Below are 22,811 nucleotides of genomic sequence, written 5' to 3'. Positions count from 1 at the left end.
TAAACTATATTCCCATGAGACACAAATTTATCAATTACACTCCAGTGTCTGTGTCCAGCTCTTTGTGTCTTATCTTACGTTTTCAAGCAAAACATTGTTTTCCAAAGTTACTTAGGCCAGCTCAATTTTCCCCCACTCCCTTCCGTGAGATTATGTCATACATTTGTAAAACCAATTCAATTTTTACAAAATTTTACAAAATTTGTACAACCTGCATTATATTGTGGGCCTCCCAACAGCCTGGTGAATTTTTAAAATTTGCATATAATAAAGTCATCCTTTGTGCTGTACGGGCTTTTGTGTGTGTTTTGACAAGTGCATACAGTCAAGTATCAATAACCTTATAGAAACATTATCCTAAAAATTTCCTTGTACAGCTCCTTTGTTCCCTCTTCCCAAACCTCTCAACCATTGATCTGTTTTCTGCCTCTACAGTTTTGCTTTTTTCAGAAATGTCATATAAGTAGAACCATACAATATGTAGATTTTTACATATAGCTTCTTTCACTTAGCAAAATGTGTTTAATATTTGTCCACGTTGTTGCATGAACCTTTATACTTCACTCATTTTTACAGCTGAGTGTGGATAAATTCATTGTGTGAATATAGGACAGCTTGTTTACCCACTCACCTGTTGAAAGACTTATTTCCAAGTTTTCACAGTCATGAATAAAGCTCTATAAACAGTCATGTATGAGGTTTTTTTTTCTCTTGTGAACACAAACTTTACACTTGGATAAATACCTAATACTGGAATGACTGGGTTATATAATAAGTGTATGTTTATAAGAAACTGATGAACAATTTTCCAGAGGGAAGGTTATGGCTTGCAATCCCCTTAGCAATGATGAGAATTATTATTCTGCATTTTCTCCAGCGTTTGGTGGTCCACACTCATTCTAGAGTGGAAACTCTCCCTCCCCACCCCACTCTGATTTCTTCATTCCTTTTGGCCTCTGCCTGGATTACCAAATAATCTGTATTCTTGCTTTGCAGCCTGCTGGTATTAGCAAAGCCAATGATTTTAGGCTACATCGTGTTTCCACTGCGCACTAAAGGACTCTTCCATTTTTAACCTCCTAACAATTCTGTAAGGTAGTTTCAGCAAACATTCTTAAGTTGGTACGAGAGGTAACAGAATCTTGCTGAGAAGAATTCCTTTCTGGCTTTCTCAAAACTCTGTTTTTGAGACCCTCTTACCTCCTTACTCATTTCATCTCCTTAGCCTAACCAAATGAAACCACTGAAATACAGGGTCATCAAGGGTGAATCTGGCAGCAGCAGCCACTTCATGTGGCCTGCCGGCCGGGTGGCTGGGTCCTAGTTTGCCAGGAAAGAGCCGTGGGTCAGGCCACTGCTCAGCCCCTGGCTCCTGCCTCGGCAGCGCACACATTCTCATAGTCGTGAGAGTCCTCACTTGACGTCTCTTCTGCATCTTCCCACGGCCCGGTCTCACTGTGGGCAGACGACTGACAGGCCACGTGATCCTTTAAAGCCAGGAAGCTCCCTGACTGCACGGCAGGTGGGGTGTGGGTCTCTGGACCATCTGTCCTGCCCTCTACATGGTCTGTGTTTGAGGATGTCACTTCCTCCTCCTGCTGCTTGTTGCTACTGGGACCTGGTGGTACATTTTCATAATCCCTGCGGCACTGAAACATTCCCTGGAGCTGCTTCCCTTGGGGGGTCCCGAGATCCAACTCTGCCATGTTGACATAGTCATTCGAGGTCTGAGAAGACCCTTCCCCATCACTGAGTGGATCACTGTTCTCAGTTCCTGGAGACCCCAAACTGGTGCAGTCACTGGCGTTCCCACAACCCTCATCTATTTCTTCAGACGGTGCCAGCTCCTTGGTACCTGGGAGGATGAAGAGGTTCCTGGGAGGGTTACTGGCAGAAGCCAAAGTCTCAGCAATCTCCTTTGCTGTGGGGATATTGACATAGTCTCTCGAGTCCTCTGAAGAAGTGCTCGGGGAACCTCTTGAAGCTCTGACATTGACATAGTGAGGCGAGGGAGCAAGGTTTCCACACATCTGGGGCCGCATGGCATTGTCATAGATGCCCACTGCATACCCCATGGCGTGAGTGTGGGCTCTGTGCATGTGGAGGGCGTCGCCTGCTCGGGAGGGCTGTAAGTAAGAAGAGATGGTGAGTGACAGAGTAGGGGTAGGAATAAGGACAAGCCCTCCCTTCTCCCCACCCGGCACTACTGTATCTAACGGCTCCTCTACTCAGCTCTTCACTGCAGAGAGACGCTCTCAATCAGGGTCTCAAATCACAAGGCTTCCGATGCCAGGTTGGGATGAGTGAAGTGGGCTGGGTTTAAGGAAAGCAGCAGTGTAAATGTGACAATAAATTGTAACTAGTTTCTGGCCACACTGGGGGGGTTCAGTGGGGGAAGTATTATGAACTGGAGAGAGCCTGCCACCCCAGAACATATTGCTAGGCCCAGGATAGTGGCTAAAGGTAGAGGCTTCAGTTCAGACTGAGGGTGCAAGTCCTAGCCTCACCACTCTGTGCTGAGTTTACACAAGTTACCTAATCTCACTGTGCCTCAGCTTCCTAACTTATAAAATGGGGATAATAATAATAATATCAATACCATGAGGTTTTGTGAAGAAAAAATGAATTACTGCCTGTAAACTGTTTAGCTCCTGGCACAAAGGAGACACTACGAAACGCTTGCTGTTATTAGTATGGGCGCAGCTGACACACAGATCAGCAATGGTCATTTAGGAATGCTGGTCTGATGTTTCCAGAATGTCTGATTTTCAAAAAAGGCTGAATATCTGGACTTCAGTGTGAAATCTCTTAGGTTTTTAAATGTTGGCAACTGGTTCAAAACGTCCTTCAAACAGCACAGAGTACAATCCAAACATGTTTGTAGGTTTAAGTCAGCTTGAGATCTAAACTCTGGTACAAAATCCCCTCAGGGCTCAGCTGAATCCGAGAACTAGCTTAAGCAGTGGATTGCCTCTACTCTTTCTTTTATAGCCACGTGGACCTGCTGCCCTAGGAAGTCTTAGAAGCAGGACTAGAGCCTAAGAATGGGACACGTGAGAGGAGGAGGAAGCAAATGTGGCAACTTGGAGACGGCCACGTGGTCATCAAACTTGAGCCCCTGGGTAAGGAAAGGCTGGATAATGAGCCAATCAGCAGCCCTGGGTAAAGAAAGGCTGGGTAACGAGCCAATCAGCAGCCCTGGGTAAAGAAAGGCTGGGTAACGAGCCAATCAGCAGCTCCAGGTAAAGACGGGGTAACGAGCCAATCAGCAGCAGCGGCACCATGGCCGTACTCACCCAGGGATGCCGTAAAACCGAAGAAACAAATTCTTAAACAAGCTAATAAGGACTTATCTACAGAAACGAGCGCCCTGATCTTCAGAACAGTCCCTCTGCCCCACATTGCTGTGCGTCTCCTTCTTGGGAGCTGCTTTCAGAGCCAGACGCAAAGGTTTCCCCAACATGCTCAACACTTTTTACACCAGTCACAGTACTGAGTGACTTATGACTCTTACTGCTATGGAGGAAGATTGAAACAATTTGACATAGGCTTGGAAGTAATTCCCGAAGCAGAACTTTAAGGGTGCTTTGAGCACCAACAGCTCTGTAGGAAAATTAATGTACCCTCCCAAGATAATTACGGTACAGGAGACAACACTTATTTGGAAAAACGCATTATCATGCCTTTGTTAAAGCAATACATTTCGGTTCCAACAAGTGTCCATGAATACTTGTGCCTTGGTGCCTTTCTTAAAATCTCAAGCACTTGCTCTTCTCTTTCTAAATTTTTTGCCTTGGGTGGTAGGGCGATCCTGAGGCTAGTCTTCCCATTTATTAATAGGGCCTGGGGTGCCGTTTATAGTGAAACAAGAAGCAACACCTAGGACTCGCACTTCAGCTCTTCTGCCAGAGACACGTCATTTCTCCCAAAGGGACTGTCGTTTCGCTTGACTCTTACCACATGTTCAGAGGAAGGGCTGTCAGAATTCCTGGAGAGGAGGCTTTCGGTGCTGACAATACGGATGCTCCTTGAGGGATGTCTTCCTGAAAGGTCAGAGAGCAAACCCTGAGCATAGTCAGCCAGTCCTCCAAGTGCTTCAGCCTGTTCAGTCCTCACATTCTGGGTGAAGTGGACCTGTCTGATACCTGGTATTTGGGGGCCAGTGTTCTGTGGGGAGAGGGTCAGGGCTTCAAGGATGATGAGCTGGGAGACCAGGAACACTCCTCAGCTCGCTGAGGACAAATGGACACTAACACAGGAGTGGAGGAGGCTGGCTGGGCGGAGTCTTCTCGGGTGAGCCCTCCCTGACTTGAGGCTGGAGGCCATGTTCTCCTGTGTGTCTTTCCCAACTTTAGACATACCCAGCTAACTACATCAGGAAAAACCAAAACTGTAGTCTATGTAATCAAATTATCATGCTGTACTCTGTAAACTCATACAGTGACATATGTCAATCATTTCTCAATGAAGTTGGAGAAAACCCCAAACCAGATCCCTGACCCTGATGACTTCCTGCTCCCTCTTCAAGCCCCCAGGCCCCACTGGAGGTAAACCTTGCCATCTTTCTGTCCCGTCCTCTCGCCTGCTCCCTGAAGAGCAGGATGGTAGCATGCTTAGAAAAAGCTGCTTTTGCAGGTGAGACCTATATTCTGGGGGCAGAAGTTCTGTAGGCCTGGATTCCATGGATGAGAAAGAAAAACCTACCCAGCTCTTCTTGTCTTCGGGGCAAGAGGTCATAAATATTTTTGGCTCGCTGTCTGGGCCGAGGCAGAGTCAACAAGGGCATGATGGTAACTCGGAGGTAGGGAACTTGCCCTACAAGACAATGAGAGACACAGAGGTCATGGCTGGGCTTAGCTGCACAGAATGTGGGGACCCTTGGGGAAGAGACGGCGCCTGAAAATATTCCCCACCCTCACCATGTATTATGAAAAATGTGTTTCCAGACTTGACCAATGCCTTTGAGCTAGAAGAACAGGGGACTCAGGAGACAGAAGCAAGAAGCAGAAATGGGCACAGGGTACCAGGGCAAGGCTTTCAGAATGAAGTTCGACTCAGCACGGAGCTTTCAGAGCCACAGCTTGTGATCCTGATGGAGACAATGACCTGTGTTAACACACAGGTAAGAACAGAGGACTCCTGGGTGCAACGGTTTATCTCTGGAGGGCAATGTGTGTGTCTGTGCTCCGTCATGTCTGACTCCATATGACCCCACGGACTGTTGCCTGCCAGGCCCCTGTCCATGGGATTTTTCCAGACAAGAATACTGGAGTGGGTTGCCATTTCCTCCTCGAGGGGATCTTCCCAACCCAGGGCTCGAATCTACGTCTCCTGCACCTCCTGCATTGGCAGGCAGATTCTTTACCACTGTGCCAGCTGAGAACTGGGCTTTAAATTCCAGACTAGACAGTTGATCGTAGTGTGTCTCAACTCTGGAAAACAAGGGACTCACGCTTCTTCCGTTTACTGCAGCACCACAGGACGCAGATAACTGCAACAACCAGGAGGATGGCAAGGAGAGCCGCAAACCCAGAAAAGATGCTGCTGCTGTGGTCTTCAGCCCTGTGAGGAAAACCAAGGGCCACGATCCAGCCATGAGGCGGGGAGGGTGGGGGGGAGATGCTTCCTCCAAGAGGCAGGACTCGAGGGTTTGGGATGGGAGCTGAGGGAAGGAAAACTGAGGTGGGATGGGCTGCACGGTAGAAGAACAGGTTATCTCCTCATGGAGAGAGGGAAAGAGGACGTGGGAGAAGGGAGCTATCCCTTCTGAATGCTCACTGGATGCCAGTGGTTTGCATTAAAACTTATTTAATCTGTACAACAATCCATCTCTCTTTGTGACCAAGGAATCTGAGATTTAGACTCAGTAAGGTAGAGTAACATAGGGAAGATCACAGAGGTAGGAAGGAGCATGATGGAATGTGAATCTAGGTCTGTTTGGGCCCAAAGACTGTTCTTTCTATGGCTTCACACTGTCTTCCAGACTTGTGAAATCCATTTGCTCCTGCTTGCCCTGTTCCCTGCCCCTCAGCTTTCTGTCTTGCTTGGAAGAGATTATCCACTTACAATTAAGGAGCAGCTCTGGGACAAGAGTCCAGGTTGCTTGCATTTTAATAATCCCTGTAGCATCAACTTGTGGAGCTGGTCTTCAGGCAACACTCTGCTCTGCTGTGGAATGTGACCAGTGCAAATGCACTGGTTAAGTACTGGGCTATTTGCAATTCCTGGGCAGGGCCAGGGCTACTGCTCTGCTTTGGCTAAAGGAAGCAGCCAATTGAGGTTACAGAATGAATCACTAGCAGTCCTGCCCCTCCAAATACTAGAAACCAGGTCATCCATCAGGGAAGGTTTTTGTCCTTATGAGTTCTAGACTTGTTCACCCAATTTCATACTGGACATTCCCATGTGGTAACCCAATAGACATCTCAAAACAAAAATGTTTAAAACAGAACTCCTGTTCTCCCCCCACCCCCCATAAACCTGTTCCTCTGATGTTTCCCGTCATCTAATGGCTTGGTCAAAAATCTTGGAGCCATTCTTGAATGTTTTCTTTTTCACACCCCACTGCTAGTTAACCAGCAGTTTTTATCTGCTCAACCGGGACATCTATCCCAAAGCATCACCTCTTGCTCCTCCATTGCCACTACCTCAGTCTGAGCCACCGTGAGTTCCACCTTTGCAAGAACCTCTCTAATGATCTCCTTGCTTTCACTCTTGGCCCGAGCATACTATGTTCACACAGGAGTTAGAGTGATCCTCTAAACGGTTAAATCAGATCACGTGCCCTCTCTGCTTGCAACCCCCCATGACTTCTCATCACACTTGGGATAGCATCCATAGTCCCTAACAGGCGAGAATGTCACGGCCTCTTCTCTTCTGCCTTTGCCTGCCTCTGACCTCCTTTCCTACTATTTTCCTCTGACCTTGATGACCAGAACTCCATGCTGTTTCCAGCAAAGCACAGTCTTGTCTCAGTCCCGCTGCTCCCTCTCCCGCAGTTCAATCCCCTCATTTAATTTAGGTCTCTTCTGAAATGTCACCTCCTCAGATAGGTCCTCCCTGGTCACGCCCTCCTTGGTACTCCAGTCCCCTTACTCTGCCCTGGTTTTTCTTCACAGCACTTACGACTGATGTTATGCTAGCCATGCTTTTGTTCATCTATTTGTATCTGACCCTCCCACTTAGCTGTAACCTCCAGGAGGTTGTCTTTGTCTGTCCTGTTCACCTTGTGCCTGCAGCAGTGCCTGGCACTCAGTAGGAACCTGATGGATATTTGTTAAATTAATGAATGAATAAATTATCAAATGAATGGATATAGAAATAGTATTGGAGGAGTGCTGCAGGATTCTGACACTTTATGAATTCATTCCCCATCAATGACCTTGTCCACCTGCAGGGGACACGTATTTGTTTGTCATGGTCATGACATTTACCTCCCCAAACTACAGTGATTTTAAATTTATTGCTGTTGAGCTGTGCTTTTATCATTGCACTGAAACCAATACCTCTCAGCGTCAAAGTTTCAACTATTGATGGACTTTTTGTTAATATAATATTGAAGGTTTTGACTGTAAGATTTACATCTGTGATTAATTCTGTGAGGTTTTATGATCTAAGGATGTATCTTTATCATATCTTTGATTCCGTTTTTATTCATGGCAAGTGTTTAGGGCCTGAAAGCACATCTGCGTAAGAAGTGGGCCGTCTGTTTCCATCAGAGTAGAAACTAGTTTTTGTTTCTGTTTCTTTGAGGAGTGATCGGTGGGACTTGAAAAAGGAAAGCTCAAGCGCTGCCATGAGGGCCTCTGAGCATGAGAACCCAGCCATGCCAGGAAGCCAGCTCTAAGGAAGTGGTGTGTTATCATATTTCCTCTCTTCCCAACAACTCCTTTCTCCTCGCAATACCTATTCCTTTCCTCCCGGCAGTTCTGAGCAAACCTCTCTGAGCCAAGAGTTTAGTGGTCTTAGGAGACGAGAGCCTGGTGAGGGATGGCAAGGCTGCTGGGGTAGAAGCCTCCCAGGATAGACCAGGACCCCCTTTCTAAATCAGGGGAGGGGAGCACTCACCGCCCCCGGCACTCACTTGTCCAGGCTGCCGAGGGTTCCCTGCAGAGTGCTGGGCTCTGAGATCCTCCTTGTGGTCTCTGACCACGCTGACGTGGTGACATCCATTATTCTGCGACCCTCTCTGGCTTCAGCTTCTCCTCCTAGGCGTTCTCTTAATCGTCATCAGCTTGCCAGCCAGCCTGCCACTTTTCCTATCTCTTCCTAAACTTCTGACTCTCAAGAGAAAAGGCAGAATTGGTTTGTGTTTTACATATAATCCCATCTAGTATAAGCATTTTTTTTAGTAAGTAAGAATGACAGAAATCCTCCTGGTCTCCATTTTCTGAACATTCCCTAACATACAACTTTTGACTTTCAAATTTTCATCTTCTTAAATCTTTATTTATCAAAATCCATCACAAAAAGTCTATTGGTTTTTACTTCTTCCTTTCTAAAGCTTCCAGTCTTTCTTTCTAGAACTTTCTCTCCCGCAACCAACTCTACCTTGCGTCTGTCCCTGAAATGTCAGGCTGACTTGACCCAAAATACAAAACAACAAGTTTGGCTCTACCTGGATGTGGCTGCGATGCCGACTGCAGGAGGGAAGAGCTCTTCTGGGTGCGGAGCTCCCCAGCTCAGCTCAGGGGGACGCCAGACGCTCTGCCTTATGACGGGGATGTGCGGGGCGCCGAGAGGGAGACGGCCAAGAGGGCAGAGACAGGCTCCTTGAGAAGTTCATCTTCCCCCAACCCCCAAAGCAGAGAGAAGAGAGCAAACACTGTGCCAGAATGGAAACAGATAGTCAGCTACAGGAAGCAATACCACCAACGTGCTAATGAAGCCTGGGGCCCAGGAAATGCTGCTCAGCTCTCAATATGATAGAAGCAAGGGCGCCTGCACCCTGTTCCCTGGGCTGGCTGATGCACTGTGGTCTGCGGGGAGCATGATTCAAGAGGGGTCAAGGTGATAGGGTATTTGTGATTGCTCGACCTGGGTTTCTGTGATACCGAGAGTTTTATCAGCCTCCAGATTGACCGTGTTTCTTTCAGCAGGTCTGAGGAGCACTGGAAGGTGCTTTTTAGAAACAATACAGATTTCTGGTGCCTGTGGCTGATTCACGGGTGAAGAGTGATCCGTTGCTGCAGCACTTGCGCTGGGATTGAAGCGAGAGGGCTTCCCAGACCTGGTGCCAAGAGCAGATGGCGTGGGAATGGGGAATCCGGAAGATGGCAGGTGGGAAAGCAGACAGAACCAAACCTCAGAACCCCGACAGCTACTTTAAAAAATTTTTTCAAGAACGTCCCCCTGCCTGCGACCATCTCAAGGTCTTATCTTATGTGATCTTATCATCTACACAGGTTGTTTGAGTCAGCCGAGTCTTCCATCCTCTCTTATTTTCTCCTGCCCCCATGTTTGAGGGAAACAGCCTCCTCACAGGAGGCTCCCAGGCCTCAGACTGAGCTCTGGGTTTCCCGGCCCTGGCTGTGCCCCTTCCCTCCCCACAGTAAACCAATTAAACCAACCACTCAAAACACAAAACAGATATCTGAGGTAATTCGTCGTGATAGTAGAAGAAAACTATTCACTCCTGGTGAGGATATGTGTTTTAAACCTAATTGCTCTGGTGTTGCCTTTAACCCACTCTATCAGTGCAAAGAAATAGAGGAAAACAATAGAATGGGAAAGACTAGAGATCTCTTCAAGAAAATCAGAGATACCAAGGGAACATTTCATGCAAAGATGGGCTCAATAAAGGACAGAAATGGTAGGGACCAAACAGAAGCAGAAGATATTAAGAAGAGGTGGCAAGAATGCACAGAAGAACTGTACAAACAAGAGCTTCATGACCCAGATAATCACGATGGTGTGATCACTCACCTAGAGCCAGACATCCTGGAATGTGAAGTCATCACTATGAACAAACTAGTGGAGGTGATGGAATTCCAGTTGAGCTATTTCAAATCCTAAAAGATGATGCTATGAAAGTGCTATACTCAATATGCCAGCAAATTTGGAAAACTCAGCAGTGGCCACAGGACTGGAAAAGATCAGTTTTCATTCCAATCCCTAAGGAAGGCAATGCTAAAGAATGCTCAAACTATCGCACAATTGCACTCAACTCACACGCTAACAAAATAATACTCAAAATTCTCCAAGCCAGGCTTCAACAATACATGAACTGTGAACTTCCAGATGTCCAAGCTGGATTTAGAAAAGGCAGAGGAACCAGAGATCAAATTGCCAACATCTACTAGATCATAGAAAAAGCAAGAGAGTTCCAGAAAAATATCTACTTCTGCTTTATTGACTATGACAAAGTCTTTGACTGTGTGCATCACAACAAACTGGAAAATTCTTAGATGGGAATACCAGATTACCTTACCTGCCTCCTGAGAAATTTGTATGCAGGTCAAGAAGCAACAATTAGAACAGGACATGGAACAATGGACTGGTTCCAAATTGGGAAAGGAGTACATCAAGGCTGTATATTGTCACCCTGCTTATTTAACTTATATGCAGAATACATCATGTGAAATGCCGGGCTGGACAAAGCACAAGCTGGAATCAAGATTGCCGGGAGAAATATCAATAACCTCAGATACACCACCCTTATGGCAGAAAGTGAAAAAGAACTAAAGAGCCTCTTGATGAAAGTGAAAGAGGAGAGTGAAAAAGCTGGCTTAAAACTCAACATTGAAAAAACTAAGATCGTGGCATGTGGTCCCATCATTTCATGGCAAATAGATGGGGAAACAGTGGAAACAGTGAGAGACTTTATTTTCTTGGGCTCCAAACTCGCTGTGGACAGTGACTGCAGGCAGCCATGAAATTGAAAAGACTCTTGCTCCTTGGAAGAGAAGCTATGACCAACCTAGACAGTATATTAAACAGCAGAATTACTCTGCTGACAAAAGTACATATAGTCAAAGCTATGTTTTTCCAGTAGTCATGTGTGGATGTGAGAGTTGGACTATAACGAAAGCTGAGCACCAAAGAATTGATGCTTGTGAACTGTGGTGTTGGAGAAGACTCTTGAGAGTCCCTTCGACTGCAAGGAGATCAAACCAGTCCATCCTAAAGGAGATCAGTCCTGAATATTCATTGGAAGGACTGATGCTGAAGCTGAACCTCCAATACTTTGGCCACCTGACATGAAGAACTGACTCACTGGAAAAGACCCTGATGCTGGAAAGATTGAAGGCAGGAGGAGAAGGGGATGACAGAGGATAAGATGGTTGGATGGCATCACCAATTCGATGGACATGAGTTTGAGCAAGCTCTGGGAGTTGATGGACAGGGAAGCCCGGAGTGCTGCAGTCCATGGGGTCGCAGAGAGTTGGACACGACTGAATTGACTAAACTGACTGAACTGAGTGACTTGAAGAGTTGAATGTGACATATGATTCTAAAGATTCTAAGATTGGTTTTCAATGGACAGAATGTAAGCATCCAAGCAACCAAAGCCCTTTGAGGTGGAGGGGCAACATGCTAAACATCCTCTTTGGAAAAACAGAAGCACTGGGTTAAGAGTATCAGATCTTAAATTACTACCTGGGAGATCTTGAACAAGTCCTCTAATCTTTTCGGGTGTGTCCTTGGATGTAAAATGACAATCATAATGATATTTAGGTAATGCTGTTGTGAGAATTAATTGGTTGAACCATGAAGAATGCCTGGTTTAGGACTTGGCATGTGCAAGGGTTCATTAAATGGGGCTGCTATTACAGTATCATCTCCTGATGCATGAGGCTCATTTCTTTACACTTAATGGACTACTCCCTCAGGCCTTTCTCTCTTCCTCTCTGGATGCTTAGCCTGCCTACCTTTTGTGTGTTCCTTTATTCTTTGAGCACATGTCTCTGGGATGTCTTCCACCAGAGTGCCAGTTTGCACAAAAACCAGATGTGGTCCCGGTCCTCCTGCTGTGGTCAGCTCCAGACAGCCACCCCTTTGCCTTCTAAGCAGACCCAGCTCATTGTCCTTTCATACTCTGGGCCTTTGCACTAGTCCCTTCATTTTAACAGAGTGTCCTTTTCTTTGGTAGAATTCCAGTAAAAATCACCTTTATGAGTTTATTTCTGGGTGTGTGACTTGAGATATTTGGTTCTTTTCTTTTTTTTGGACCCATTGTTTGAAGTGTCATTTTTATAAAAAACCAAAATTGTTATTTTAAAAAATTTGCCATAAGCATCACCACTTCTGTAAAGCCCTTTGCATCTGGAACTGGATTCTTGCTCTTCTGTATCTTCATGGCCCTGTGTGTAATAGCACTGCCCAATTGTTGGGATGAGTTGTTTAAATGTTTGTTACCCCGTGTAGACTTTGAACCTTCTCAGGCAAACTGTGTTTTAATTTATTACATCTCTGGCATTTGACACAGTGCCTGACTCTTAAGAGTTAACTGGGTCCTCTCAGAAGTTCTCTCGGTGCTTATTGCTGTTGTGAATTTATGACCTAAGTGCGTAACAGGATGAGATACTGAGAAAGAAATGAGCGTCCTAGTCTTTGCCTGCTGTGCACGAACAGGCTGAAGGACAAAGCCATCTCAGCACTGCCCTCGCTGCTCCTCCCAGGAAGGGCAACCCAGGGCCTGTGTCGGGTCTCCTTCGCCCTAGGAAGGGGTTATCAGTGACTCTTGTATTTCTGGGCTCCCCCAACATGCCAAAATTGCCCTGTGTGAAAGACAGCTGCAGCCAGGCTTTGGTTTTGAAGGTCTAGGAGCTGAGACAGTGGAGCAGGATGACAGCTGGCTGACAGCCCCGTCCCTCCTTGCGCATTTGCTCGTGGAGAGGCCTTCTCCAGTCCAGACATGTCTGAAGCAGAACAAAGGCAGCAAACGCCCTCCTTTTAAGTTAACCCTGTGAGCGAGCACGGTTCGGATAGAGAAATTTGGAAAGTGCATAAATATTTCTTTCACTTCTCTGCTCCCGGCTCTCATTCAACCCAAGGCCCTTGGGAAGAGCTGAGGAGAATTTGGAAGCAAGAAGTGTGACCGGATTGGGAGACAGCCTCTGCCTGCTAGGCTGAGGCCCGGGGGGACGCCGGGCGCCGCTGCCGAGCAGGCCTTTCCTAGGCCTCGGTCTGAGGGTAGGCTGCCCCTGTGCGCGGTCACTGAGAGCAACGGCAGCTGCGGAGCCGCGCTCAGACGCCGGGAGGCTGGCCGCCGGCCTCCCCTCCATCGCCCCGGGCCCACGCGGGCGGGAGGAGGACGGGGCGTCGCGGCAGGAACCGGGAAGAGCGCAGAGCGCGCCCCGGGAGGCGCCGCGGCAGCAGGACCACACGGAGCACCACGGAGCACCACACGGAGCGAGCAAGGCGGACGTCAGGACGGTTCCCTGTTCCCTTCTCCTGGGAGTGAACAAAGTATCATTTCAACTGTTTCATGAACCAGGGCCTCCGGAACAAGCTGGGGCGGCAAACAGTTCAATTCTGTTTTGAACACGGATTTTCTTTTTTGTGTGTCATAGATCAACAGCAAGACAGGGAGGGCTGAATTGACCTGTATCCCTTAGTATTGGGCTAGGCCCATGTGAGGCGGGCGGGGCACTGTTGTTCCTTCCATTTTCGTTACCCCATTAAACTGGAAGATAGATCATCGGGACCCTCAGCTAAAGCCCTCTCATGAATTCCTGTCTTAAGAAAGCCAAGCTTATGCTGGCTTACAGGTTCCCATCCCTCCATCTCTGAACTTACTCCTTCGCTTTCCCACTTAAGTCACTCAGTGCCAATTCCTGTCTTCTTTGCGTGTCCTCAGAGCAAGAGTGCCTGCCTCAGGTCCCTCACACCTGCTGTATCCTTTTCCTGAAATCTCTTTCCTCTACATTCACTAGCTCAGGCTTTCACTCCATAGCCTCTCCTTACAGTCTTCTACAGAAGGCCAATCCTCATGGCCTGGGCTCCCTTTTCTTCTCACAACACTTCACTGTTGTCTTGGTCCTTCTCACCATTTGACATGCTCTTGTCTCTCTCCACAAGACTAAATTTAAAAGTGTCAGACTCTTTGTTTTGTTTGCTATTGTATCCCAAGGAGAAGGCAATGGCACCCCACTCTAATACTCTTGCCTGGAAAATCTCATGGACAGAAAAGCCTGGTGGGCTGCAGTCCATGGGGTTGCTAAGAGTCAGACATGACTGAGCGACTTCACTTTCACTTTTCACTTTCATGCATTGGAGGAGGAAATGGCAACCCACTCCAGTGTTCTTTCCTGGAGAATCCCAGGGACGGTGGAGCCTGGTGGGCTGCCGTCTATGGGGTTGCACAGAGTCGGACACGACTGAGCGACTTCACTTTCCCTTTTCACTTTCATGCATTGGAGAAGGAAATGGCAACCCACTCCAGTGTTCTTGCCTGGAGAATCCCAGGGACGGGGGAGCCTGGTGGTCTGCCGTCTATGGGGTCGAACAGAGTCGAACACAACTGAAGCAACTTAGTAGCAGCAGCAGCTCTTTGTACCAAAGCTCAGATGAGCCCTCTTGCTTCTCTAATTTCATGCCATTCCATTGGATTAGGTCTCTGGATTCCCAAACTATTGCTCTTTCCCAATAAATTCCAACACAGAACAGCCAGATAACAATCTCAGCCGAAGGATCTATAATCACAAAGTTTTACTCTGTATTATTTATGTTACATTAATAACTATAGTAGGAGACAATAAAGACAGGATCCCAGTTAGGCTGGCTTGTGCATTTATTCACACAACTTATGACATTGTCACCCATGTTTGGATCATTTCAGTACTGACGATTTGATTTGTTCACTAGAACCTCAGCATTTCAGAGCTGGGGGCCCTTAGAGATGGCTGGCTCGTAAGGCTTTTAAGTCATTTTTTAAAGCTACAGCTGACCCAGAAGTCAAATACTTATATATGTTAAAAAAAGTGCTCCTTTTGTTGAATACCCGTGGGCTCTGAATCATCACTAAGGAATCCCTTTCAGGTCTTTAAAATGTAGCTTGAAAATCATTGATGTAGTTCCACTTTTTCCTTGTAGAGATGGAAAATCAAGCCAGTCAAGAAGCAGAGTTTATATCAGGGTTTTACTCCATCTAATTACTGTGTTTAAGCTCCTCCACCATAGGGTGAGCAGAAAAATATTCAAACTCCTTTTCTCTCCTACCTGATCAGCAGCAGTTTCAGTTCAAGGGTTTAATGGGAAAGATGCAGAAAAGCTTAACTCAAATGAAGAGTTTGGGTAGCCGCATCTGAAGGCAATCAGGAGTTTCCAGCCCTTCTCTCCCCACCTTCGCATCCTCTTTTAAGTTTTCATATATATTTGCTTCATTTTAAAATTGTATTATTATTATTTTTTGGCCATGTTGTGCAGCATGCGAGACCTTAGTTCCCTGACCAGGGACTGAACCCGCACCACTGGCCGTGACCAGAGTCCTGACCTCTGGACTTCCAGTGAAAGTCGCTCAGTCATGGCTGCTCTTTGTGACTCCATGGACTGTAGCCCACCAGGCTCCTGTCCATGGGATTCTCCAGGCAAGAATATTGGAGTGGGTTGCCATTTCCTTCTCCAGGGGGACTTCCAGGGAATCCCCTATATTTGCTTTAAATAAGGCCTAGATATGAAGATCTGGAGTTAAAACAAGAACCCTAACCTAATCAGCTGTGCTGTTTGGAGGATGCTCTCCATGGCCATTAGTCCAGGGGACACCAGAGAAGCCACGTAGTGCCCAGGCCTGAATCCACGGGCCAGGCCTGAGTGGAGACGCTGCAGCCAGCTCTGAGTGTGATGGCACTGGCCACTCAGCTCAAGCACTGTATCTTCTGAGAGCTGGGAGGTTTGTTTTGAAATAGATTTCAGAGATTTATGATTTATGATTAGTTCCATCAGGATACAGGCAAGCCCAGAACCCAGAAGTCACTGCCTAAAAGGCTACAAGGCAAGGCTAAAAGCATCCTGGTCTATGAATCTAGTTGACTATTACTCCTCATAGCCCAGGTTGTTTTGGGGGAGTGCTGCTAAGTCACTTCAGTCGTGTCCGACTCTGCGACCCCATAGACGGCAGCCCAGCAGGCTCCCCCGTCCCTGGGATTCTCCAGGCAAGAACACTGGAGTGGGTTGCCATTTCCTTCTCCAATGCATGAAAGTGAAAAGTGAAAGTGAAGTCGCTCAGTCGTGTCCGACCCTCAGCGACCCCATGGACCGCAGCCCTCCAGGCTCCTCTGTCCATGGGATTTTCCAGGCAAGAGTACTGGAGTGGGTTGCTGTTGCGGACAACTGGATGTTAATGATGTTACACAGATAGTAACAGGTTCACATGTTTTATTTATAACAGGTTTCAAAATCTGCTGGTAAAGGACATACCATTTTTATCCTGCTTGCAGTGGCATGGAGGCCATTCCCTAATAGACCCAGGTCAAAGGTTGGTAACCAGCTTACTGGTACCTAGTGAATCATCCTTGGATTTGCCCGGAATAAGTTAGGGAGTTGTCTGGCTGTGTGTATACACTTGGGCAGGGTGGGGGGTGGGTGGGGGTGTGGGGCTGGGGGCAGGGTCAGTCAGTCCTGGTGGAGAGTTTCAAACAAACCCAGTGACCACTGGGAGAGGATACAGTCATTGAGGAAGGGGAGACTCACAAACCATTATTAAAGATGGAGGGCAAAGAAACTGCTTTTTTTTTTAAGAAACAGGGGTAGGAAAAGAAGGAAGAAAAGAACAGTTTTTTCCCCATGTGGTAACTCAAGCCTAAGGAGCTAAGCTGGCTATATACCCCATTAAACCAATGTCTTAGGAAACACTGGTCTCTGCCAGAAAGCTGCTCTGAAGCTCTGCTTCACGCCTCACCACACACTGGGGTTGGGAGGTACGGCTCCTTGAGATCCTGTTTGATGTGGCAGACGCACAGATCTGGGGCCCAAGACAAGGTGAGTAAGGGGGGAAGCATGGGGCCAAACTTTAGAAAGGACTCGAGTCGTGCGTGTGTGTGTATTTTGCATCCCTTTTAAGTAAGGATATTTGGGATGGAAGCTACAAAGGAAGGAAAAAGACTTTAGTCCTGTTTTGTGAATGATTTCTGTTTTCAAATAACTCCCAGACCCTGTTTGTTTGGTTGGTTAGTAGTTATTTTCTCCCCAGCATGTTTGAAAGAACCTAGGTGGGCAGTGTGGCCGTGCCCATGAAGAGCAACCTGGGACCGGCAGGAAAGGTGGTAAGAGTTCTCCTTACAGAAGACTATCAACCGTGGCTGGTTCCTCCTTCAGAATCGACCTCTTCAAACAGCCAGGAGAGCTGGGCTGTTCTTCAACATCATGCTTGCCCCGAAATACCTTGGGGAGCCAACAACTCCTTTCCTTACTTGCTATTTTAAAGGAGAGCCGATGGTCTGGATGAGAGTTGCTGGAAGGAGTTCTGAATTCTGAGAAGTGAAAGCTCAGAACCTAAAGGACTTGCCAGGAGGCTGCTTTGACCTGAAACTAAGGCCTAATGTTAGTCATGCTAGAGACCCGGTGAATGGAACAGCTAAAACAAACAACAAACTCTCAACCCCCCAAAAACCTCTGGGAAGGTGGGAACTGAAGAACTCCGGAAGGAAGGTAGGGAATAGCTGCTAATATGTGGTGGTTTGGTTGCTAAGTCATGTCCAACTCTTGTGACCCTGTGGACTGCAGCCCGCCAGGCTCCTCTGTCCATGGGATTCTCCAGGCAAAAATACTGGAGTGGGTTGCAATTTCCTCCTCCAGGGGATCTTTCCCACCCAGGGATCAAACCTGGGTCTCCTGTGTTGCAGGCAGATTCTTTACCGACTGAGCTCGAGGGAAGTCTAGCTGCTAATATAAAGGAAACTAATTTTCCTGATAGGCATTTCGTTACAAATTAAAACAAAGAAAGAAAGGACTGCCCAGCCTGACTCTTTCATCCTTCCAGATTCATCCTTTTTCAAAAGCCCCAGCTTCATAGTTTTCTGATTGCAGGCTCTAACCAAGGTGGGCAGAGCAAAGCTCGTTTCCTAAGGGAGTGAAACTGGCAACCAGGGCTGTGAATCACCGAAGTGTTAGCAGAGAAACACTTCAGGATCCAGTAATAGGCTGAGTCCTGGGCTTGCACAGATAGGCTCTCAACGTGGCCGTGGCAGGGCCCTTCTCAATTTTGACAACCAGTGACCTTACCCAAAAGTGGATACATACAGAGGATAGCACAGTCACAAGTGGGCATGGATTTTTATTCTCAGTGCACAATAGTTTGGTTTCTGCTCATCAGCAACAGCATCATTGGTTCTAAAAAAAAAAAGATCTCTTTTTTCCTTCTTTTAAAACTCCCCTTCCATTCTTCCTGTCTCAATGGAACAACGTATTTGAATTTCAGAATTGCCATTTATAGCATTTTTTTCCTAAGAACCATATAAATACATGCAAAACATTGTACAGAGAGCTTAAATAATATTAAAATGCAAATACAGATTGGGTGTACTGCTTAGCTGAACTGTAGATTATAGCCACACACACTGGGGTACACATTGCTTTGATATCACCACTTGTGTATGTCATGCAGATCACGATAATCAATCTTCCGTTTTGGTTTTTTTTTCTTTTATACAAAATACCAGTGCCTGTTATACTAGTTACTGAAAAGAAAAAAAAAAGAAACTCAAAATTCCTATCTGTGCGCTAATTTGAAACAATGTAGATAGGTTTGTTGGCACATATATATGGCATACTCACATATGGCATATATACATACAGGGAGAAAACATGAACCAAAGGCCAATTCGGTCATGGGGAGCTCACGTCCCCCCACCTCTCCTGATCAGGAGGAAAGGGGGCAGCAGGTCTACCAGCAGGCTGGGAAGGTAAGGGCAGCACTGAGCTAAACGGAGGGGTGTCTGGTCTGTTCTGAGGAAGAACCTGTAAAGGCTGAAGAAGAGCAGGCATTTACAGAGGGTCCCACCCTCACCACTGCAGTGAGGGGTCCCCAGCTGTGCAGAGGGAGGAAGAGGAAGTGTGCACTTTGGGATGGCATCACGGGCTGCTTCAGTCACTAGGCAGGGAAGACAGGAAAGAGAAGTGATGAGTTTAGAGGTTTCAGGACACATGTGAGCTTGCCATGACCCTGGGTTTTGGCAGTGAGGTAATCACTCAGATTTAACTGTGCGGACTCTCCCCTCTGAAGCTCAAGGGAAGAAGAAATGCAAACCCTGAAGAACTCACAAGTGCCTGCGGGATTTCTTGGTCTCTCTACCACACTTAGAGATGGAGAGTCATTTTAGAAGCAGAGGACACCTATGGGAAGGATCTAGTCAAGATTGTCACCTAGGGCTAGAACCAGCCTTTATTTTTCCATGTACAGCTATTATCTCCCATCTAATATATTGCATGAAACTTTTCTAGGGGAGGGGGAGAAGTCTCAAATCAAATCCTTGCACAAAAAAATCACTAATGGAAAACTCCAGGGGCAACAGGAGGTGAAAGAACTGTAAAAAATGCAACCCCCAAATCAGAGTACCCGTGCAGCCCAAGTGTCTTGGGTACCACTCTGCTAGCTGTTCTTCAAGAAATATAAATCTACCTGAGGTCCCTGATCCTGATCACTAGTTCCTGATACCCATTTCCATGGGGACGTGCACTTATTTCCTGCCAGCTGTTCCTTCTTCCTGGATGCCCTCCTTCCCATTGGTAATCTACTGCCCATTTTTCTAGTTTTATCAAGAGAGGAATCTAGGATAATATTTCCCCCTTTTCCCCATCAGACTCTTTTCAAATCCAAAGCACCATTTTTGGGGGAAAGCTTTATTAACTTATGCCATATTTATTCACTGCCAGTTGGATCACTGAAACTGAATAGGAAAAAAAAAAACATATAAAAATATATGCACATAAGCACTTAAACTTGCTCAATTCCATATCAGCAAAATTTATATTAAAAAGTTCTAGAATCCAACAAAATTCTTCCCCCTAAGGATAAAGATGGCTGTTTGGAGAAAGGTAGTATGGTGCATTGGTTCTAAAACCAATTGCAAATACATTGTAAGTCACCTGTCGTGTCTAACAGTTGGTTTTGTGCCCCCTTCCACAGGGTTACAGGACAGCACTTTATTTTAAATCCTTTAAACAAAATACATATGGCTGACTCAAAAAATATCAGTTTATGATCTAAAGAAAACTATATATTGTTTGCATAATATTTCTATATTTTCTCTCTTACTATGGAAACTAGAATACACACAAAAAATCCCATTGACTTTAAACAAGTAGACACAAGCCCTCAAGAGGAAACTTGTCAGGCACCATGAGAGTCTTTCGGGAGCAGGAATGATAAAATAGCCTCCAAAGTTTGTTTTAAAAACTGATCTGAGGTAATAAAAGACTCGACAGAACTAAATCTTCCAATTACTTAATAAATATGTATGTGAACATCGAACGCCTCGGGTGAGCTATTTTTCCCCCCATTAGTACTGAAGACGGAGAAAAAAAAGATCACTGAAACATGTAAGTTTTACAAAACCAGAATCAGATTTGGGGGCTGATGTACTAATGGGAATGTGCAGGGGGTACCGTTTCTTTATTTTTCCTTCCTTAGGGCAGCTCTGGTGAGGGGCGGGGTGGGGGAGGTAGCCACCTTCCTAGGGCAGCTCCGGTGAGGGGGGGAGGGGGGAGGGAGCCACAGGAAAAGGCTGGAGAGGACAGCTCATGTCAGCGGACCCCCAGATGGAAATGCGGCAGTCCCCAGCCGCCTCAAGGCCCTTCTCCCTGTCCCCATCACTCGAGAAAGAGGGGAGAGGCTTCATTTATCCGATGGAGATGGGACTTGGCCGACATGAGCTGAGTCCTGCACAGAAGAGCTTATATCAGCCCAGCAGGGAGAGAAATGGAGAAACTGCAAATGCAGCTCCACCCCGTCCCACTGAGGAGCACTTAAAAAAATCTCCTAGCCAATTCCCTGGCTCCTGAGAGCCAGGCAGGGAAGGGGATGCTCTGGGCAGTGCTCAGGGAGAGAAGGCACAGGGCTTAACTGTGCCGCACTGAGCGTTCTAGAGGGGGCTTGAGCAGGGTGTAGGGTGCAGGAGCAAGGAGGGGAGCCTCCTTTTGCTCCTTTAAGTCAGCGGAGTGTCACTGGAACCATATATTTTCAAAATCAGAATATCTGAGAAAGGCTGGGGCCCTTTCAGCAACTAGCTGAGCTAGGGGACACAGCAGAGTAGAATTCGAAAACTGAAGGCAATGTCCAAGCTGACCCATCACCTGAGCTCCAGGGTTCTGGCTTCTCTGAGGTTTTCTCAGATCCTGCTCAAGGGCACTTTGGCCTCTCCCACGCCTTCTCAGTCCTCACTCCCCCAACAATCAGGCCCTACCCGAGAAAAGCCTTAGCAGATGGCTTTGAAAGCAGCAGTGGTTACTCCGAGGAGGACTCCTAGTTGGCTTTGGTGGTCTGTCTTGTCCTAGATCTGCCAGCTTCTGTTCCTTAATATCCAAGTCCAGTTAGGAGGCAGGGTCAATCTTAATTCATTCCTTTGCCACCACTTTAGGAACAGGAGGAAGCTCAGGCTTCAGGTGAAAACTACAAACCACGTATGTGTAAGCTTCATGGTCAAGGCTAATCTTCCTGGCACTTAGAAACCACACACACCGGACAAGATGGCAGTTTAGAAGCAGATAACCTGGCAACAACAGGGCTATAGTATTACCTGCTCTCAACTGCTTCCAAAGGGCTGTTAGCAAAGAAATGTTATCTGTCTCTAGAAATAAATCAAGAGTTCCATTGGGGCCGGAAGGGAGAAAGGTCAAAGTTGACTCAACTCACCTATATTCTTTCCATTTTCTTAATCATCACAACTTAAAAAAGAGTGAAGGTAAGTAAGGCGGTCACGAAGGACCAAGAGGTTGTGGGGAGGTTTGATTGGAAGGGCAGAAAGAAGCTAAGGGCCTCAGGTACAAGTTTTCAAAATGGAAAAGACTGTTTTCAAACAATCACTCTATAGGCTGATCCTGTACCTTCCATTCTTACCTCAACATGTTTCATTTGATAACGTTTGTAGCTCTCAATTTTGAACTGAGCTCCTGAACAGCATAGACTCATAGGGTAAAAATCCACAAGTAAGGAGACTGGTGACCTGGGTATGAATGTTGGGGAGAACTGGAGGTGGGGTAGACGCCAAGACGATTTTCGTCATTTCTTTCAAAATGACTACTGACACGTCCGAGGGACAGATCCACCACTCATCACTTGCCTGGGGCTTAACTGGGTCCCGCTGCAAACCCCAACTCGAGTTTCAGTTAAAACGCTCGTAGGTCTGTGCTCTTGCTTCCTCATGGCAGGTGAGGGTTCACACATACTTGGGAGCAGCTGACACGACGGTGAAAACTCCCATCATCACCTTACTGATGGGACAGATGAAAAGGGAGACAGGGAAGGCAGGAATGGGGAGCAGAGAAGAAGTTCACACGGACGTCTCCAGGCTGTGTAGAGGGCTGTCCGAGTGGGAAGCAACAATTTGTACTTGGCAGCAATCCACCGTATTGTTGTTTTTGTTGGTTTGTGGAGTGACCTCACCATCCAGCGAGGACGTCTTAGTCCCAGGCTTAGACACCTTTTCAAAAATCTCCTCTTCTTGCTCATCCAGGAGTGGTGTTCGTGGCCCCTCCTCATCTATGGTGAATTCAGGGTGGGTCATGAAGTTGTGGATGGAGTTTTGGTTCTTGGGTTTCTGAATGCTTTCGTGGAGGGAACTATGGAACGCTTTGACCACTTTGATCTACACCAGGGGAAGGAAAAGGAGGGTGAGAAAACGCAGCGGTGAGAACTGGTCAGCAGAACAGGGGAC

General features: G+C 46.8%; 2 protein-coding genes across 9 annotated transcripts in view; both read right to left on the bottom strand.

Annotated features, from left to right (window-relative positions):
- Positions 1-502: 502 nt before the first annotated feature.
- LAX1 (lymphocyte transmembrane adaptor 1) lies at positions 503-9,761 on the bottom strand. Of its 2 annotated transcripts, none has more exons than XM_027564184.1 (6): positions 8,618-9,761; positions 8,084-8,282; positions 5,453-5,562; positions 4,705-4,815; positions 3,958-4,043; positions 503-2,126 (listed from the first exon to the last, which is right to left on the bottom strand). In XM_027564184.1, the coding sequence occupies exons 2-6, from the start codon at positions 8,170-8,172 to the stop codon at positions 1,359-1,361; spliced, it is 1,164 nt and encodes a 387-aa protein (XP_027419985.1). In that variant the 5' UTR covers positions 8,173-8,282; positions 8,618-9,761; the 3' UTR covers positions 503-1,358. The 2 variants fall into 2 exon arrangements, with proteins under 2 accessions (XP_027419985.1, XP_027419986.1); XM_027564185.1 differs by having other exon boundaries at positions 8,084-8,276.
- Positions 9,762-18,194: 8,433 nt separating this feature from the next.
- ATP2B4 (ATPase plasma membrane Ca2+ transporting 4) overlaps positions 18,195-22,811 on the bottom strand; it is a 100,401-nt gene continuing 95,784 nt past the window's right edge. For 6 of the 7 annotated variants that reach the window (XM_027564181.1, XM_027564183.1, XM_027564178.1 and 3 more), the window contains one exon: positions 18,195-22,742. In XM_027564181.1, the coding sequence (XP_027419982.1) occupies positions 22,717-22,742 (26 nt within the window). In that variant the 3' untranslated portion in view covers positions 18,195-22,716. The remainder of the gene's footprint in view (positions 22,743-22,811) is intronic. The other variant, XM_027564180.1, reaches the window with a different exon arrangement.

This window comes from Bos indicus x Bos taurus, chromosome 16 (assembly GCF_003369695.1).
Source record: "Bos indicus x Bos taurus breed Angus x Brahman F1 hybrid chromosome 16, Bos_hybrid_MaternalHap_v2.0, whole genome shotgun sequence".
NCBI lineage: Eukaryota > Metazoa > Chordata > Mammalia > Artiodactyla > Bovidae > Bos > Bos indicus x Bos taurus.
This window is presented reverse-complemented; position numbering and strand designations above follow the sequence as displayed.

Coding starts and splice junctions, on each gene's coding strand:
- LAX1 (XM_027564184.1), bottom strand. CDS start 8,172: ATGGATGTCACCACGTCAGCGTGGTCAGAGACCACAAGGAGGATCTCA. Junction 5,563..8,083: donor ACCCTCGGCAGCCTGGACAA/GTGAGTGCCGGG, acceptor TTTTCCTCACAG/GGCTGAAGACCACAGCAGCA. Junction 4,044..4,704: donor CCGAAGACAAGAAGAGCTGG/GTAGGTTTTTCT, acceptor CTGACCTTTCAG/GAAGACATCCCTCAAGGAGC.